Source organism: Sesamum indicum, linkage group LG5, assembly GCF_000512975.1.
Source record: "Sesamum indicum cultivar Zhongzhi No. 13 linkage group LG5, S_indicum_v1.0, whole genome shotgun sequence".
NCBI lineage: Eukaryota > Viridiplantae > Streptophyta > Magnoliopsida > Lamiales > Pedaliaceae > Sesamum > Sesamum indicum.
In genome coordinates this window covers 13,511,149-13,530,567 of record NC_026149.1, presented here as the reverse complement: position 1 = coordinate 13,530,567, position 19,419 = coordinate 13,511,149, and the positions used below count along the sequence as shown (strand labels likewise).

The 19,419-nt window shown below is 35.2% G+C and overlaps 1 protein-coding gene across 5 annotated transcripts; it reads left to right on the top strand.

Annotated features, from left to right (window-relative positions):
* LOC105162621 (phosphoribosylaminoimidazole carboxylase, chloroplastic) lies at positions 314-10,257 on the top strand. 5 transcript variants are annotated; one of them, XM_020693996.1, is made up of 18 exons: positions 314-466; positions 703-799; positions 981-1,273; positions 2,154-2,378; positions 2,457-2,568; positions 3,592-3,654; positions 3,773-3,911; positions 4,602-4,654; positions 5,530-5,603; positions 5,775-5,922; positions 6,045-6,215; positions 6,752-6,839; positions 6,928-7,044; positions 7,614-7,711; positions 7,809-7,926; positions 8,009-8,103; positions 9,688-9,794; positions 9,889-10,257. In XM_020693996.1, the coding sequence occupies exons 3-18, from the start codon at positions 1,065-1,067 to the stop codon at positions 9,980-9,982; spliced, it is 1,911 nt and encodes a 636-aa protein (XP_020549655.1). In that variant the 5' UTR covers positions 314-466; positions 703-799; positions 981-1,064; the 3' UTR covers positions 9,983-10,257. The 5 variants fall into 5 exon arrangements, with proteins under 5 accessions (XP_020549655.1, XP_011078997.1, XP_011079000.1 ...); XM_011080695.2 differs by having other exon boundaries at positions 950-1,273; XM_011080698.2 differs by lacking the exon at positions 703-799 and having other exon boundaries at positions 315-466.

The window sequence follows — 19,419 nt, the reverse complement described above, 5'->3', positions numbered from 1 at the left end:
ATGGTGTAGTGGCTCTTTATCAGAAATATTGTGTCTGTTTTTATCATATCTAACGGTCTGATCTGAATTTTGATATCCCGATTAAGCCACGTTGTTCAATAATATAAGATGATAGTTATATCAATGTTATACTAATATTTATAAATATATAAATTTTGCAGATTGTGAACATATATTAATTTAAACTATATCTATGTAAAAATTTTATGAGTCGAGCTCATAATTTTAAATAATAATAATAATAATAATAATAATAATAATAATAATACCAAAATTCAAAAACCCCTCTTTCTCTTTCTTTTCGTTGTTTCTTCTTCCTTTTCTTTCTTTCTTTCTCTCTCTCTCTTTCTCTTTCTACCTCCATTCTTTCCCCTCTCTTATTTCTTCCCCAAACATCTTAGAACCCTAGACCCCAAATTAACGGCAACAAGAAAAGCTCGTCGGCGGAGACGAGTGCGGCGACGAGGTAATCCTTCTTTCTCTGTTGACACACGGTTGCTTCTGCAATTGACTGGTGCAAAATATCCTAAAAATCTTATCTTACAAACTAAAGTTATAGAAGTTTTACAAACTAAAAATATTTGGAATTGCTTTTGCCAATGATCACCAACGAAAAGTCTGTTTTTGCTGTTCTGTTGTTGCTTGTTGCTGTTCTGTTGTTGGTTGTTGCTGCTGTTTGTCGCTCGCGTTCGAGCTCGGCAGCTCGAGCTCGACTCGTTGCCAGGCCTAGGCAGCGTTTCTGTCTCTGCAATACTTGTACAGAGGCAGCCAGGCTACCGCTGTTATCAGTTGTATAAAGGCAAGCTGCTGTCTCTGTTGTTTCTTATGAGTATGGAGTGGGTTTTTAAGTATGTGCTTTATAATATATAACAGTTTAAGATGTCTTATAAGTTTTGTTTGATGTTTTGCTAGCTAAATGAGTCAATGTCATTATATTAATCATTGATAGGTAATAGGAAGAACGGGTTTTAATTGGCCAGGACACCAACCTGACAAGTTGAAGTTTGTCTGCACTAGTTCTCTGCGAAACAACTGTAATTGCAGATTGAGTTTTGAGGGAGAGAATGCAGTGCCTGAAGGGTTTTTCTCAAAATCCACCGTCGATCATTTCTGCTACAACTTCCTTTCCTTTCAACAATCTTAGCAGAAGCATAGTTTTTGGACATTCTTCCATACCAATGAACCAAAATGTGAAATTCTCAAATGGTACTCTGCTCAAGGTTCCACAAACTCATTGCAGAGCTTCAATGGAAGTTCAAGAGGCCTCTCCCAGGTATTTATGATTCTATCCTTCTTTTAATCTGACTCTCTTTGTCCTTATTGTTCTCTGAAGTATGTAGTTTGACTGCTCACGACATGTGTGTTACATGTGCTTCTAGGTTGCCTAGTTTGTTGAAGCCGGATGGACTTTTACCTAATAGTTTCTTTTTAAAACAAAAAGATATTATAGGATAATGGATATTTTTTGGATGTGGTTGGAATTCAACTTTTTAGTTTGGTTAATTTGTTATTACTTATTTTTAGAGTTATAGATTAAGATTTAAGACACTCTTTTCATATAATGTTTGGTTTATTTTACAAGTGGAAGTTTGCACTAGGATAAATCCATCAAGTGCCTAGAGTATTGGTTTAGTATCACCTTCATTCCTATAGTTCAAATAGCAATGCTACAATCCCTAGAGTTTATCTTTTAGATATCCATTTATTCGGAAAACTAAAACAATAGAACCTTATATATATGTACGTCGATGTATATATGAGTCAAAGTTAAAATATATTCGAGCTCGACTTGTTGCCAGCCCTAAAGGACTATTTATGACATGACTTGGTTATTTTTGAGACTGATACTCATGTAAGGAGGTTTTGTAATTTGCTGAGATGTAATTGGTGGTCTTAATATTTTGGTTTTAGGACTTAGCCAATCTTGCAAACTTTCTCGAAGTTGTTTAAGTTTTATGGTGCATTTGCAATTTGGATTATGATAATCTTGGTTACTTTTTTTGAAGTTGTTTAAGTTTTATGCTGCATTCTTAATTTGGATTATGCTATATTTTATTTATTATGCAGTATATACTACAACTTAATTTGAGAGACTACTGGGGTTTTACTTTTGAAAGTGTCTCTAATTCTTTTTGCTCGATATATGATCGCAGAAGTGCCAATAGTACCAACTTACAGGTCCATGGGCTTTCGGAAACAATTGTGGGTGTTCTTGGTGGAGGGCAACTTGGTCGTATGTTGTGTGAAGCAGCTTCTCAGATGGCAATAAAGGTGATAATTCTAGATCCAATGGAGAATTGTCCAGCAAGTAACTTATGCCATTATCATATGGTGGGAAGTTATCATGATAGTGCTACAGTTGAAGAATTTGCCAAAAGGTGATAAAACTTGTGCACTTGCTCTGTTTTTGGATTAAAAAGGAAAATCAGAGGTTCTAATTTGGATTGAGATTATAGATGTGGAGTATTGACTGTCGAAATTGAGCATGTTGATACCGCAACTCTCGAGAAACTTGAACAACAAGGGGTGGATTGTCAACCTAAAGCTTCGACGATCCGGATCATCCAGGTTTTGATTTCTAGCTATTAATGCAGTTTCTTGAGAGCCATACAGACCCTTGTAGCTGGATATATAACATGCATAATTAGATATCTTCTAGATCTTCTGGTTCAACAGTATTGTGATTACTTCGTGATCAATTTCTTGTTTGCCCAAGTACGTGAGAAGGCTTTATTTCATTCTTCGCAATGAGCATATGAGAAATTAAGATGTTTTTGTTTTTCCTATTCCTTATAGCTATTCAAAGATAACTCTTTGGCATCTTAGGAGTAAATTTTTTTTCTTTCATTTTCTATTGCTATAGTTAATATATATTGATGGAGTTGTATATTCATGAATTCCCAAAAAGGAAGAACTACTTAGCATTTTTGCGCAATTTCTGTTATTAACATATAATCTTTGTGTCTGTCCTCAGCATCATTTTATGCTTATGATGGGTTTATTAGTGCAAGTGATTTTTTCTTGACTCCTAATCTTTTTAAATAACAAACTTTCTAATAAATTCAGCCTGTTAGTGGGACTTGGATCTCTATTACTTCGTCAGGATATTGCTATGCGTGCAGGTGAAGAGCTACAGAAAAGTTTACTGCTTCATGAACATTAAAAATTCCTGATATGTACATATTCTTGTGTAGCTGAAGAAAGTATTGAGTGACTTCAGATATGTGCGTCCTGATACAAGAACCACATTGTATAGTGGGAAAAAAATTATTAGGGATAAAAGATAACTTATTACCTGCAGTTACATGCAAAGAATTGTCTCATACTATTGCTAGGATGTTCCATATTGGTAAATTGAAGTGAATGCATGATGCTGTTGCCTTATTTACTTTAAACATTTATTATGCGGATGCTATTATTTGATTGTGTGAGCTATGAAAAAACAATAAAAGAGCTCTAGTTTGACATCTTAATGAAACGCATGAGATCAAATTTTTCAATATGACATGCTATATGTATGAGTCAATTCATTCTACACGCATATATGGGATTCTAATACTGTATGCTAACTGAGAAAATGTTTGTGAACAGGATAAGTACCTTCAGAAGGTCCATTTTTCTAGGCATGCTATTCCAATGCCTGAGTTTATGCAGGTAATTACATATTGGCCAAGATTTTGAACCTAAACTGATGAATTTGAATATGAACTTAAAAATTAATATGTTCATATCTGACCAAAAAAATCTGTCCCATGGAAAATGTCTGGGGCAGATAGATGACCTAGAAGGTGCTAAAAGAGCTGGAGACCTATTTGGTTATCCTCTTATGGTGAAGAGCAAAAGGCTGGCATATGATGGACGAGGCAATGCTGTCGCTAAAAATGAAGATGAGATTCCTATGGCAGTAAATGGTAAGTTTCAGGGTGAAGAACATGCAGATGTATAAAACTTTGCTGTCTATTTATATTATAGTTCTCTGGTTTAAGATTGCATGGACTAAACTATGTGCTCGGCTTCAAGGTGAGTTAGAATGTCTCAATATAATGGCCTTGATGATGTTGAATTTTGAGCTTGTGCCAAGACGTGAAAGGATCTTTTGAAAATAAATATATAACTCTGATAAATGAAAAATAAACCTCAAAAAATTATTCTGCTTATTTGAGTTAAAAATTGAGTAATTTTAACTGTATTTTCTAAGCAAAATTGGAATTATTTGGATAAAAAAGATGCATGATTAGATTACTAAATTCAATTATAAATTGGTATCTATAAGTTTGCCAATGCAATATTTTTTAATAAAAAATTATAGGTTAACTATGGAGATGATTTAGCTGGAGAGCCAGTTTATTAGAATGTAACACACAGGACAGTAAGGATGTCTATTTTACCCTGCCATCTTTTATAATAAAAATAATAAATTAAGTCTTAAGAGGATTCAACTTGAGAACCAATTTAGTAGAGTATCACATACAACTTATTCTTGTAATATTGATTTTGAAATGCCAAACTATATGAATATGTAAGCATGAATACTTTAACTTATAATATTGCCAATTTCACTGATAACAGTTATTTTAACTGAAAGTTTAACTATTTTGCAGCCCTGGGAGGATACACTGGTTTATATGTTGAGAAATGGGCACCATTTGTGAAGGTTAGTGCCTGTTGGTCAATGTACCTGTCATGATGACTTATGCATAAGTTCACCTTTCACTGTCCATGTGATGCTTTTCAATTTGCAAAAGATAGCACTCTATTATAATCAGGAATGGACTATATTATATACAATATTGTCTAATCCTGTTTGCTTCCTAAGTTCTTATCAACTTAAAGCTAGAATACTTTCTGTTCCATTTTAGGCCACAGGATATCAATTATTTCATGATTGTTGAATTCATGGTGAGAGTGGCAAGCTTAATAAATAAGACAAACTTCAGTGGAAGAGAAAGAAATCGTTGTAAGGTTCCCGATTATGCAAGTGCAGCATAAAGAGAAGTTCTATCCTCATCCTGCTCCCTGTTGAATTGAAATTGAGGGGAGTGAAAATTTTTACGAGTTGAGTGTCCTTCAGTATGGGAATGTTTTGACTCTTGGCCTTCTATTGGGTTGTTTTTGTCTTGTTGGCCCGCTTTCACTTGGTGTAACACTTGCTTGATAATATTAATCATCTCATTTCTTGTTTCCAGTGCATGTAATGAGAAGAAGACAGGACTTTTTTTATTTTCTTGTTTTAACTGTGTAATGCTTGTTGTAGTTACAGATTTTGTAAATAAGAAAACAACAGATGGAGTTACCTGGAAGTAAACTGTAGTTTAGTGTTGATGAATGTTAAAATTGAACTAGCATCCCTAAGATGGAAATTTGACCATAGGCATTTATTTGTAAGATTTAAGTTTATCGAGAAAAACAAGTTTGTTCGGTGCACAAATGCATTGATAACATTTTATATGGATATATTAATTTATTTGTATGCACATTCGAGGTTGTACAAGGTTTAGACTTTACTGGGAAAATGACTTGAATTTTCAGGAGCTTTCTGTAATTGTGGCAAGAGGAAGAGATAATAGTATGCTGTGTTATCCTGTTGTAGAAACTATCCACAGGCAAGATGATACCTTTGTTGGGGATTTTATTTTTCTATATTAGTTGTTCCGCGTTTTAGATTTTCATCTAGTATTTCTCTTACCGTTCTTTTGTTTTTTTGGTAATTCTCTCTCGTACCATTCTTTGTGAAAATTTATCGTAATAATTTTGTTAGTCTTTTTTATCTGCAGGGAGAACATTTGTCACATTGTTAAATCACCTGCGAATGTGTCGTGGAAGGTTCTGAAACTTGCTACAGATGTTGCATATAAGGCTGTGAGTTCATTGGAAGGTGCTGGTGTATTTGCGGTTGAGTTGTTTTTGACAGCTGATGGTCAGGTTGTTCATTGATGTTTCATCTTTATTACATCATGTTGGTACTAACATCTTCATGGGTCTAGATAAATAGCTTTTGCATTTTTACAGTCTCTGTTGTGTGCTTATGCATCCATTCTCCTCAGGTCTTGCTGAATGAAGTGGCCCCTAGACCTCATAATAGTGGACATCACACAATTGAGTCTTGTTTTACTTCACAATTTGAGCAACATCTGAGGGCTGTTGTTGGACTTCCACTTGGTGATCCATCAATAAAAAGTCCAGCTATCATGTATAATATACTTGGTGAAGATGAGGTAATGTGTTTGAATTGTCTTCTATAAACAGTATGATTTAATTAGTTTTTCCACACGCCACTATATATGAAACATCCGGTGGATAAAAGAGTACTTTGATTCTTCTTAAAGTGAAATATTTATTTAAACCTAGAAAAAAGCCAAAAAATTATTCTTCCAATTTATCATCTTTAGTCTTCAGTATAAAGTAACAAATGTTAGTTTGTTCTTTAAGATAATGTGCTTGGCTTATACTATTACCATACTATTGATGGTAGTACTTGTACGCTCTGTGGTTGGCCTTGCCTCATTTTGAAGGATGGTTCAAGATGGATAATAAAACCTCGAAGAATTAGTTAACAGAGTTCATTCAGTACATGTGGACATGGTGAAGAGTAAGACATTGTTGGCCTGTCAGCAAAAGCTGAGGTGCTTACTCTTCTTAGCCGCCTTGTAGGGAGAGCACAAGATTGTCCCAGCTTGTCAAATCAATGTCGTTAAATCCATAATATGCCTTTATTGGTCTTTACATATTGTGCTTCATGATTTTGGAACAGGGAGAACCAGGTTTCCTTCTGGCTAACCAACTTATGGGGAGGGCATTGAGGATACCAGGGGCATCAGTTCATTGGTATGACAAACCAGGTTGGTTAGTGCTGAACTATTTCTTGAATATAGTATATGTATTTACCCGTATGCTTATCTTAGTGAAGTGATCATCTACATTTTGCAGAGATGAGGAAGCAGAGGAAGATGGGTCACATCACCTTAGTTGGTCCTTCCATGGGCATTATTGAAGCTCGTTTGAAATCCATGCTCAGCGAAGAAACAGAGGATGATCAGCCTCCAGGTCATTTATCTTATTTGACTTTATAACGTCTATTCTCTGAGTCACAATATGTGGATTGTTGCAGTCCTACTTTTGAATCTATGACGTGGATGGAGAAGACTGAGTAGATTCCATTGGTTTATTGTCTGTCTTTTTGCAGTTAAAGATCATTTATGGCACCATTTTTATTGAGGGAAACATTTTAATGGTTACCTTTAACTTTAGTCATGTACATCCCATAGCATTTTCCCTTGTGTCTGTCCAAGATGCTTGCCTGTTTGAGATTTATATATTTTCCTTTTCGTCTCTTATTTTGGTATGCAACTGCTTGTGGAAAATATGGACATCTGTGTAAAGTTATGTTGGAAAGATGCGGCACGGCAAACAGGGGCTAACATTTTGGAGGTGATGCCTGTTACTGAGATGCTAAAGTTTCTGTAGCGAATTCTATCGGCGCGCGCGGGGGGGGGGGGGGGGGAGTTAGGGATTTATACCACTCTGGAGGTCCTCAATGAAATTGTGGCTGTGGCTTTTTTCTGCAGTTTTTCTTCTGACCACCTTTCCTATAACTGTTAATTCTCCTACTGCAGCTGCACCACGTGTTGGGATCATAATGGGCTCTGATTCTGACCTTCCTGTTATGAAGGATGCTGCCACAATTCTGAGAGAGTTCAATGTGCCTGCAGAGGTTACATAAACTGCACTTAGTGATTTTGTTGACAGCACACAGATGGTTGTTTGTAATATCAACACTTATTGGCCTTAAATTCAATGTTGTTTTACAGGTAAGAATAGTTTCCGCTCACCGCACCCCTGAAATGATGTTTTCTTACGCTTCATCTGCTCGGGAGCGTGGTATCCAGGTTATCATTGCTGGTGCTGGAGGTGCCGCACACTTGCCAGGTCTCTTATATTAATACATGATATGTCTACTTTGTCGGATTTAATGCAGCAAACATTTGGTGACCTTGTACACTTGAATTAGGCATGGTAGCTGCATTGACCCCCCTGCCTGTCATTGGTGTCCCTGTTCGTGCATCTACATTAGATGGACTTGACTCCCTCTTGTCTATTGTACAGGTACTTGTTCCTTTATCTTTTTTCTGGTTACCTACTGCTGCGTTTCTTACTTCAGAGTCTGATAAGATTGTTTGGGAAGGGAAAAGCTGAATGCTATAAAAGAACATAACTATGTAAGAAAGCATAATTTCGTAACTATCAAATCAATGTGTCAAGACATAGGAGAACAGTCAGGATATGGTTTGCCATAGAGATTACCTCGAATTGCTGCTTTTACTTGGTAACTTGGTAAACATAAAAAAACACAAGGCTTTAAGACGACATTGTACTGAAATATAAATGGACGAATTGCCCTTAACGACCAATATTAAGTTGTACTGTTATTGGACTTGGGAAAGAACGGAATGTAAGAAGACAGAACAAGCTGAGGAAATTATTGGTAAACTAGGTGAGCATAGTGGATCCATTGTTAACCTTGATCTGTGTTCAACTGGTTGTTGCAACATTTCTGGCCTTTTGAATTGTCGTTGGGGCTGAACCTGCATTTGCATCTTGTACCTTCTGCTGTCTTGTCTCACTTAAACTAGTTAATTGACATAAGAGGTACTGTACAGTCTCCAGGTTTCAATCAAGCTGTATGGATGCAGTAGCAATTGCGCATACAAATGCATAAATGTACCAAGAAGCCCTTCGAGATAAGCATAATTAAATTTACTCCCTCAAACTTTGAAATTTTACACTTAGATCCACACAGAAAGTGATCTGTTTACATAGCCCTCCTACCATTTTAAAAAGAGAATACTGACATCAATACAAATGGTTACTGACCAAAATACCTGTGGCGATTGTGAAAGTTTAGCAGTGTGATGTGATAACAATTAGTCATTGGAGATGGAAAAAATTAATATTACTTGGTGGTCTTTATATCTTTATATCTATATGGAGTGAGGAGGTTATGACCGTTTTTACTCCTAGCACATAATAATGTCTTATTTAAGCATTTCTTCCAGTATTATAGGATTAAATATGGAAAAGAAAAATGTTTACAAAAGTATCCTGCAGAAAAAGCCAGCTACAATGATTTCTAGGAGTACTACAAATCTCGAAAGGTTGTTTTACTGCTGTTCTACAAGTTATTGATGATAAACTTGATGATACCAAAGATTTCCATGATATGTGAACTTGTAAGATTATTTTGAAGTAATGTACTTGTTTGTTATAGTAGTCAAAGTAGGAACCCATTCATTGATGCCTTAATTCATCTCTACATAAGATACATACATATATATATGATGTTGTTTTACCTTACAAGACACGATTTAAAAATTGAAAATATTACATATGCATTGATCATTTTTCCAAACATTACATCAAACTCCTATTGGTGATAAACTTACCAGCACAACCCAGAGTATTTACGTTTCGCTTATCCGTGTTAACAGCTGTAGAGATTCTCTTAATCAAACATTTCAAGTATTGTTTTAAAACATTGAACAAAGAACAACTTAAAAACTAGAGTCAATATAAAAAATTCAACCGGAGACTTTTTCACGAAATATGCTCTTTTATATTTTTATTCCTAAATGTTATAGCCATTCGGGCATGATTATGAATATTCAACTCCTATTTGTCTATACTTTTTAGATGCCCAGGGGAGTTCCAGTTGCGACCGTAGCAATAAATAATGCTACAAATGCTGGTCTGCTTGCAGTAAGGTTATTAGGAATTAGTGACATCAACTTGCAGGCTAGGTGAGTCTCGCTCTCTATTTAAAGCAGAGTCTTTCTTTTTTCTTTCTTTAAGTTCAAACTAATGACGTGACCTGTTACATCCTTTCTCGTGTAGGATGGCCCAATATCAAGAAGATAGGAGGGATGAAGTTTTGGTAAAGGATGATAAGCTCGGAAAACATGGCTGGGAATACTACTTGAATTCATGAGGATTCTGATGCCCTGTTCCCTAAGCAGCGTTTTTGCCACAAGGACAAATTTCACAAGGCCTTGAGATGAGAAAGGACATACAACCCCAAAGAAAGATAGTGCTCAAACTGATAAGTCGAGGCAAAGCAAGAGCAAAGGTGACAGTGATTTTGATTTTCAATTGTCATCTAGCCTATTTTAATACATCAAGTGATCTAACTAATTCTAATTTATATCCATGGTAGAAAATTTCTCATAAGAAAGATTCACTTTACATGATAAGTGATTTAATTAATTCTCTTTTTTTTTTCTTATAACCTATGTCACGCTTTAAAATATTTATCTTATATGACAATTTATTTAATTAATTTTTATTTGGTATTTTAATATGTCAAGTGATCCAGCTAATTCTAATTTATATCTATGCAAGAAAATTTCTCAACATTAAATCCTTTCAATTTTCATGATTTTTTTTGTCATCTGGTGTTATATCATAGGAGTAGTTTTTATCAAGTACTATTATATTGTGAATATAATAAATAAAAAATGATATGAGTAAATAATTATAATGGGAAAATCAATAAATACGAATAAATGTGATAATGTGAAAAGTAATTAATAAGAGTAAATATGTGTATGTGAAAAATAGTTAATATTATTTTATAAGTTTATCCTTAAAAAAAAATGACATTACAAAGTTGACTTAGTCCAATCAAAAAAAGAAAGAAACCTTTTAGGTGATTCACACTTTTATATAAAAAATATAGATAGATATAGATATAGATAATTTAATTATATTTTTTTTAAAAAAATCAAATGTTTAGATTAATACTTAATAGGGCAAAGATTCTAAATTGTCATCTATAAAAATAATGAAAAAAATATTATCAACAAAATATAATTATTTACAAAATTTATTTCCATACACTTTAATTATTAAAAATAAAAAGCTACAACCGTATTTATCATTTATATATATATATATATTAATAATATAAACTATGAATGAATTTTATATGATTTCTATATCTGTATTATATTTTATTCATTAAATACATAAATAAACATTATATACGTAACAACATAACAAATAAAGAATTCCAAGCTACATTGGATCATAAATCCCATTTTCTGTTGTTTTCTCACAGTATCAATTGCAATTTACATTTGTGAATGGCCCAATTCACAAATTATATTTTTTTTGATAAATTAATTATATTTAATTAATTTTTAAAATTGTATTAATTTTAATAATACAATGAAACATGAAACGCCCAATTCACAAATTATATTTTTTTTGATAAATTAATTATATTTAATTAATTTTTAAAATTGTATTAATTTTAATAATACAATGAAACATGAAAATGTAATAGTGTATATTTTTTTATATAATTCTAAAATAATACAATGAACTATACTGATAAGTTTGTGACAGCATTGGAACCCTTTGATTGAAACCCGAGGCCAAAGTCAGAATTTAGAAAAAAATATAAGTAATTCTTGTGATACTATAAATGTATAAATTATTATTTTATATAAAAAAATTAGCAATTAATTTTTTAAAATATAATAATAAATAAATTAATTTATTTTGTATTTAAAAAATAAATTATTTTATATACAAAGAGATAAATTACTATTTTAAATATAATAAAGTAATTTATTTTATATTTAAATAATAATTTATGTTAAATGTAAAATAAATTGCTTCATTAATTGTTGTATTTTAAAAAATAAATGAAAGTAAATTGCTAACTTTTTTTATAAGATAACAATTTATACATTTATAGTATCACAAGAATTACTTGCATTTTTTCGTAAATTTTGAATCTGGCCTCGGGTTTCAATCGAAGGGTTCCAACACTGTCGCAAACTTATTAGTATGGTTCATTGTATTTTTTTAAAATTGTACAGAAAAATATACACTATTACATTTGTATGTTTTATTTATTTTTAAAATTAATATAATTTTAAAAATTAATCAGATATGATTTATTAAAAAATAAAAAAATAATTTGTGAATTGGGTTAAATTGGCTCAATTCACAAATGTTAATTACAATTGCAATTTGCAATTGCAATTGACACCAAGTTACAATATGAATTCACAGTGCTTTTATTCATTGGATATTAATTTTTTTTTTAAATAAGCGGTGGCTTAAAAAAATCTTTTTTTTTTTATAAACTTTGTCACTACGGTTAGTGACCGCGATGACATATAATTTTTTTGTTTATAGGAAAATTGAGGCACCGCATTTTAAAAACGTGGTGCCACTCAATTCCTTAAACATCCCAAATCCACTGCAATTCCTTAATTTTTCTTTTTTTTTTTCACAGTTTTTAAATAATTACCCCTCTTATTTACTCACCCATATTTTTTATTGCCTCATTTATTCATCATTATCATCACCATCGAAATTATTGTGCAACCGATTTAATGATGCTGCAAAATTAGACTCCACATAATCACGATATACACTAAGTTATGGAAACGAAATTGGTGAAATGTTATACCCTAGTGGATATAGTTGATTAATGCTAAGGCCAAGGTCAAAATCTACATGTAAAGAATAAACTTCTGCATGGCTTGGCATATATAGAGCAGATGGAAATCAATCATCTTGTGGCGGTCGAGATACATAGTAATATTAAGGCGTATACACTGTAAAGGACCAGCTCTATCCACTCCAATATCATCATGTTCAATTGAACCAATAGACATTCGGCTAAAACTTTTCTTGCCTATGGGATGTAATGGGAGTATTATGGGATGACGTTGCAATTTGTTGTGGTTGATGTGTTAGGGCTCCCTTGATAATTTGTATTATGTGTGCGAACCATTACGTAAGGGCATTTACCCTCAATATCTGGTGGTGTAGATTGACAAATTCATCTAAGGGCATTTACCTCTTCTGTTTGAAAAATGTAGAAAATAATCATTTTTAATGTCAAAAGAGAGTTGTTTAAAATAAAGTATATGATATTATATAGCATACCACAATTTGCAACATAGGTGCATCTCTAGGTTGGTATCCGCTTTTTTCACACCTGTCAGTAGATGATGACATGAAATGACGTATTATGTTGTTGTATCATTTTCAATACCCTCATTTTGTATCTCTTCTGTTGGAAATGAGTGGCCTCTGTACAACCATGTCATATTATCCGTATCATCTAGTGATGTATTGTATGTGTTGTAGGTTCCAATCTATGCCCCGTACGATTTTTACAAAAGATCTTGTGCAAGCTCATGCCTCGAGAATCTGTCGCTTCTGGAACATTTTGCCTCATCCCTAATTGGCGAAGGACCCCTTCGAGATGATGAATTTTCACTATTGCATAGAATATTAAAGGACATGTTGGTCTTCACAGTTAGGGGTTAAAATCAACTGCGTAGACCATAATGACATTTGAGTCCATATCATACAGCTGCCAAATAAACTATAAGAAATGAAACGATGCAAATTAATGTGCATTTAATATTCATATAGATGTACGTAATGTCTTGAATATTAGAGACCTTTTCAGACTGCATCCCATCCAATATATCTCTTATGATCTGGATGGTTGTTCGTACTGTTCGGGTGAAGTTGTGCTCACAGTTCAATATCGCACCATATGGTGCTGCTGGAAGTAAACGATTATTATTTATTTGGATTTGACCCATATATACACGTTTAGCATCAAGTCCAAGGCAAAGTGATACGTGACCAGACCCAAATCTGCAAAAATAATATAAACTTGTATTATCACTTTAATATTTTCTAAAAAATATCTGTCTACAAATTTAATAATGCAATGTTACCTATAACAACTGCAATGCACTACCAATTGCAGCTTTGCCTTTGGTGTTGATATTGCATAATTTACGGTATAAAAATGCAAGGGCAACACTACCCCAATCGTAATTCCTGGCTTCTACTATATCCTCTAATTTGTAAGATATAGTAAAAGTTTCAGGTTTCCTGATGAATAAGGACACATCACTCCACCCAGTAGGAGCAACGCAATTGCATGTGCATACTGTACGATAATTTCGTGCGATGTGTTGGGGGTAACTTCAACCTATGCTATGTGAGATATAATTGCATTAGTTTGCAATCATTAACCCTTTAACAGTATTGCATCTGTCCGGAAACCTAAATACGTTAGGAGTAGTCACGCCATTCAATAGTATTTTAGTCGAGATCAACTCCTATCACGGGGTCGCCATCTATTGGAAGTGCCTAAATTATACTAGGACATCTTGTAGGGTAATTGTGGGTTCCATACACGAAGGTGAAAAGTGTGTATTTCGGATTGCCACCTCTCCACCAATGCAGTGATAAGATGACAATCATATATGAGTCTTCTTCACCTATAAACATCATAAAATTCTATCAGGTTTAATATTTGTTGCACACGAATACGAAGATTATGTTGTTGGGAGTGGTTCCGAAAGGCATCACCTGCATGTTTTGCCTTCAGTACATCATTAAAGTCACCATCAAGAATATCATCAGATTTGTATTGCGCTTGTTGGGACAACATAATTCCATCACGTGGACCGTATATTGCTCTTCTATCCATTCATAAAAATATATTTTTTTAAAAACAATGCAATACTTGTGAAACTGAAAGATCCAAAATGACTCTTTCAAAGTTCGATATACTATACCAAAGGCATGGTATAGTTTAAAAATGGCCCATGAAATTATTTATGGTATATGAGAGAGCTCAGTTCGAAAGCTACCTAAATTCATGGGAACCCTTCAAATATTTAATGAAGGAACTATTATTGAATAGGAGCACAAAATCTTCCAACAATCAACTAGTGTATATCTGTGAGTTCAAACCATATATCGGAGGGTTCATATTCTGTCCCAAAGTCATCAGTGTAGATGGAACTCATTTATACATAAAGTACATTCACAATATGTTGATTGCAACTATCATGAATGGGAATCAACAAGTACTCCCTCTTGCATTTGCAATTGTCGATGAAGAATCCTATTCATCTTGGAAGTGGTTTCTTCAACAGTTGAAAAAATATACTATAAAAGGGCGGCTTGGGATGTGTCTTATTTTGTACTGTTACCCCGGTATCATTAGAGAAGTACACTAAAGTTCAGAATTTGTGCCTCCTCATGAAGTGCATCAGTATTGCTTGAGGCACGTGTCTTCTAATTTCAACAATCGTAATAAGAATGTGCAATTTCTAGAATCTTGTTGGAGAGTTGGCTCTGAATAACAAATCAGAAAGTTAAATCGAATTATGAAGAAGATAAGAGCCACAAACTAAAAGTGTTTGCATTCTTAGACCAGATTGACAAGAAAAAATGGGCAACTTCTCATGATGGTGGATGGCGATGCAGTATTCTAACGACCAACATGTCAGAGTGCATCAATGGAGTTTTGAAAGGGACTCGCCTCCTGTCGGTGACAACAATAGTCAAAATAACACTTACTCGTTCTGTCTATTATTTTTGTGAGAGGTCAGCGAAGAGTGGTGTAATGTTGAGCAACAACCAACTACGGAAGATTTTTGCATACAAGATGTTCATACATTAGCACGAAAAATCTATTGAGCATGCGATCATGAGATATTATCAGTTTCAATAGTCCGCTTCGGTCATTACAAAATGCCAATATGGACATGAAGTCAGTAATCATGTTGTCAAAATTGCCAACCGAGTATGTTCACGTGGCAAGTGGACTCATTTGGCATCCCTTGCTCTCATGCTCAAAAAGTATGCATTGCATGCATGATTAATATTGCATCAATGGTTAAGGATTATTATGATCTAATGACTTATAGAAAAATAAGTAAGCCTTATTTTTTTTGTTCTGAAAGTTGAGGGACCTTTTCAGAAAATTGAAAAGTTGAGGTAGTAAAGTGAGAAATGCTCCATTCCATCTTGTGGATAAACCTCTTCGCACTCTCTGTTAAGGGTTTAAGACTCTACCAACATCCATTTCAACGACAACCCCAACCCCAGAATAGGGTAAGTGATTTTCTGCTCTCTCTCTCTCTCTCAAGTAACAGGATTGTCAATTTTTTTTTTGGTTGCAAATTCTGCTTCTTCTGCTTTGCGAATGGCTTTCTTGTTTTTTGTTTTGTGATTGAATTGATGGATATTGTTCACCACACTCAATGATGGGAAAGGAAGAAATTTCAAGAGAAGGGTTTTCTATTGCAGAAAGTCAAAGAAATGTCTGTTGTTGAATGATAAATAAACTTGTCCCACACCCAATTTTTACGAGATTTGGTTTCTTGTGATATGCAAAATGTGGATTTTGTTCTATTAGTTCTGTGTGGTTCTACATATTTGAGCTAAATATGAACTGGTGTTCTTTCTGGATTGTTTGTTTTTGTTAGTCATTTTCAGTTCATAGTTCTTCAACAATGAGAAAGGCATTCTGCTAATGAAGAAACCTATACTAAAACTAAGTTGAGCTCATCGGCTCGAGTTTGAGCTCGAGCTCGATAATGCAGTGTCGAGCTCGATTCGTTCACAGGCCTATCTGCATCTGGCATTGCTTTCATCAACAAGACGAGAAATGAGGCAATCTCCAAATTCCAGGCTTCTAATGAGTTCGAGACTATTGTGGCTGATAGGACTACTCCTATCTATGAGGATGCGATTCAATCATGTCGTTGTACCTTCCATCGAGCCTTCCGCGAGAAAGGACAAGTCACTAAGGAGGATATTAGTCTTTTTGACCTGAATCTGTCAGAAGAAGAGGAGGAAGCGGCTCGCGATGGAGCCCCCAAGACCATGGGGACGGGCGATGCGTAGTTGTTTTTCATAGTATGTAGGTGTTTCATAAATTACGTTTCTGCCCATTACTTAGATTATTTTGTGTAGCGTCTAGACTTTTTATGAATGACCATGGCTTATGTAGTATTTCAGTCAGCTTTTCCCAACATGTGATCTGCTATGTATTTTAATATTTTTCCATGTAGTTGGTTATGCATTTGGATGTTTTGTTATGTAATCAACATTATTTAGATCTTATGTAGTTGGTCGTACTGGGTTTAGTTTTGACACCCGTTGCCTCAAGGAGTGGTTTTGCTTAGGTCCTAAAGTTGGTCTTTTACCAACCTCAAGGGGCGCAAAGTTTTCCGGACCAATATTGTTGAGGATCTCGGGGCAGGGGGGGGTTCCTTTATGGGGTCCCAGGGCAACTAAAGATTGCCTCTAAGGACCTCGTGTAACCTCAGAGACCTTGATGTCAAATAAATTTGAAACTACAATGGAGAAATTAACTTCATTACTTGAGAGTTGTTACAAACTTACAAAGTTCCTAAGGGATGTAAAAACGAAAAAATTCAAAGTAAAAGGTAAGGGAACGGAAAGTTAACCTCCTATTCTATCCCTCCCATCGCAAGTGTAACAGACAAAAAGGGGGAAATTTCTTCTACTATATGAACTTAAGAATAAGACTTCTTGAGATTTGCAACGTTCCATGTGTAGGGGGAATATTCCTATCGTCCAATTGTTGCAGCTTGTAGGCTCCCTCATTAATGATCTCCACAACTTTGTAAGGGCTTTCCTCAACACCAAATTCCTCACTTGAAAAGTTTCCTGGCTTGACTTTTGCCTCGTCCATGAAATCCAAGCCAATCATCAAGCCTTGTACACTGGAGGTTGGGTCATAGTGTTTTACTCGCCAGCTGAGCTCTCAGATATTTTCCGCTGCCATGGCTTCCATCCTATATGAGAGAGTAAAAGGAGATTACCCAGTGGCAGTCCTTAGCTTCGTTCGGTATGCCCACAAAACGTTGGGAAGCTCGTCCACCCAAGCTCCCTTGGCCGAACCCAACCTAGTCTTCAGGTGTTGGAGGATCATCTAGTTGGTGACTTCGATTTGACCATTTGCTTGCAGGTTACTAACTGAAGAGAAGAGTTGTTTGATCCCTAATCTCTTGCACCATTCCTTGAGTTTCTTTCCTGAGAATTGGGCCCCATTATGGGATACTAAAGCGCGAGGGATGCCAAAAAGGCACACAATATTCTTCCAAAGAAACTTAATCACTTATTTTTGTATTATTTTGGCCAGGGGTTCAACTTCTACCCACTTTGTGAAGTAGTCGATGGCGAAAATCAAGAACTTCCTTTGTCCTGCGACTTGCTGGAATGGCCCAACTAAGTCCATACCCCATTGATCGAATAGACAAGGGCTCTCGAGGGGTTGCATTAGTGCAATTGGTTGGAGATTGATGTTTGCATGCTCTTGACATGCGCGACAACATTTTACCATCTCATGGACATCTTGGAGCATTGTTGGCCAAAAGAAGCCTTGTATCACAACTTTTCCTACTAAGGCTTCTTCCTCGAGGCGGTTTCCACAAATTCCTTCATGTGTTTCCCGCAAGACGTAGTTTCACTCCCGGGAGTTACGTATTTCAAGAAAAGTTGTGAGAAGCCACGATTGTATAGTTCCCAATCGGTCATTACGAAGCGAGCTACTTTCACTCGTAAAGCTTTTGCCTCTCTTGGTTTTTCGAGTGTGACCCCTTTAATGATGAATTTCACAATATCTTTTTCCAGCTCGGAGGCAGCAAGTTCGTGTCAAAATTTCCACTTGTTGCTCCACTACGATCCTATCTGATGAGAGAAAGGTGATTCTCCTACTCCGGGTCGCCACCATTGAACTTGCTAATTTAGCCAGTTGATCGGCAATGGCGTTGTCTGCTCTTGACACTTGTATTAAAGATGACTTTTCAAATTTATCGAGTAGGTCTTTCACTTTCAGGAGATACCTGGCCATTTTTCCCCTCATGCCTCATAGGAGCTTTAGATTTGATTGACTACAAGTTGTGAGTCATTGTAAATGACAATTTTTTTTGCTCCGATGGCCAGAGTTAAGTCCTGCTAAGAGCGCCTCATTATTTAACGTGGGGTACTCCAACTTACCTCCTTGAGAGCTCTCTGAAACTATTCTTACCTCACTGCCCACCACTGCAGACGATCCATCAACATACAAGTTCCGAGCATGTGCGGAGATGCTCGCCTCATTGTGTGCCAACTCGACAATGAAATCAACTAGCATTTGTGCCTAATTGTTGATCTTGGGGGAACTCGATATCGAATTCACTTAATTCCATCGCCCACTTGACCATTTTTTCCAATAGCTCCGAATTGTATAAGACTTGCTTGAAGGGACTGTTTGTCAATACGATTATTTAATGTGACTGAAAATAAAGCCTCAATTTCCTTACTGCAACTACTAGGGAGAGAACTAACTTCTCAATTTGAGAGAACCTGGTTTCTACCTTTGCCCTCTTGTCATACTAAGACCGAACTAACGCCACTCTCCGAAATAGACAAGTAGAGGTATAGAAATCCTCCCATCTTGGGCTTTATCAACAAAGGCGGCGAGACTAAGTACCCTTTTAACACATCGAATGCCTCTTGGCTGGCATTGGTCCACTCAAACTTTTGCATTCCGTGAATGACCTTGAAAAATGG

Coding starts and splice junctions, on each gene's coding strand:
- LOC105162621 (XM_020693996.1), top strand. CDS start 1,065: ATGCAGTGCCTGAAGGGTTTTTCTCAAAATCCACCGTCGATCATTTCT. Junction 1,274..2,153: donor GTTCAAGAGGCCTCTCCCAG/GTATTTATGATT, acceptor ATATGATCGCAG/AAGTGCCAATAGTACCAACT. Junction 2,569..3,591: donor CGACGATCCGGATCATCCAG/GTTTTGATTTCT, acceptor GTTTGTGAACAG/GATAAGTACCTTCAGAAGGT.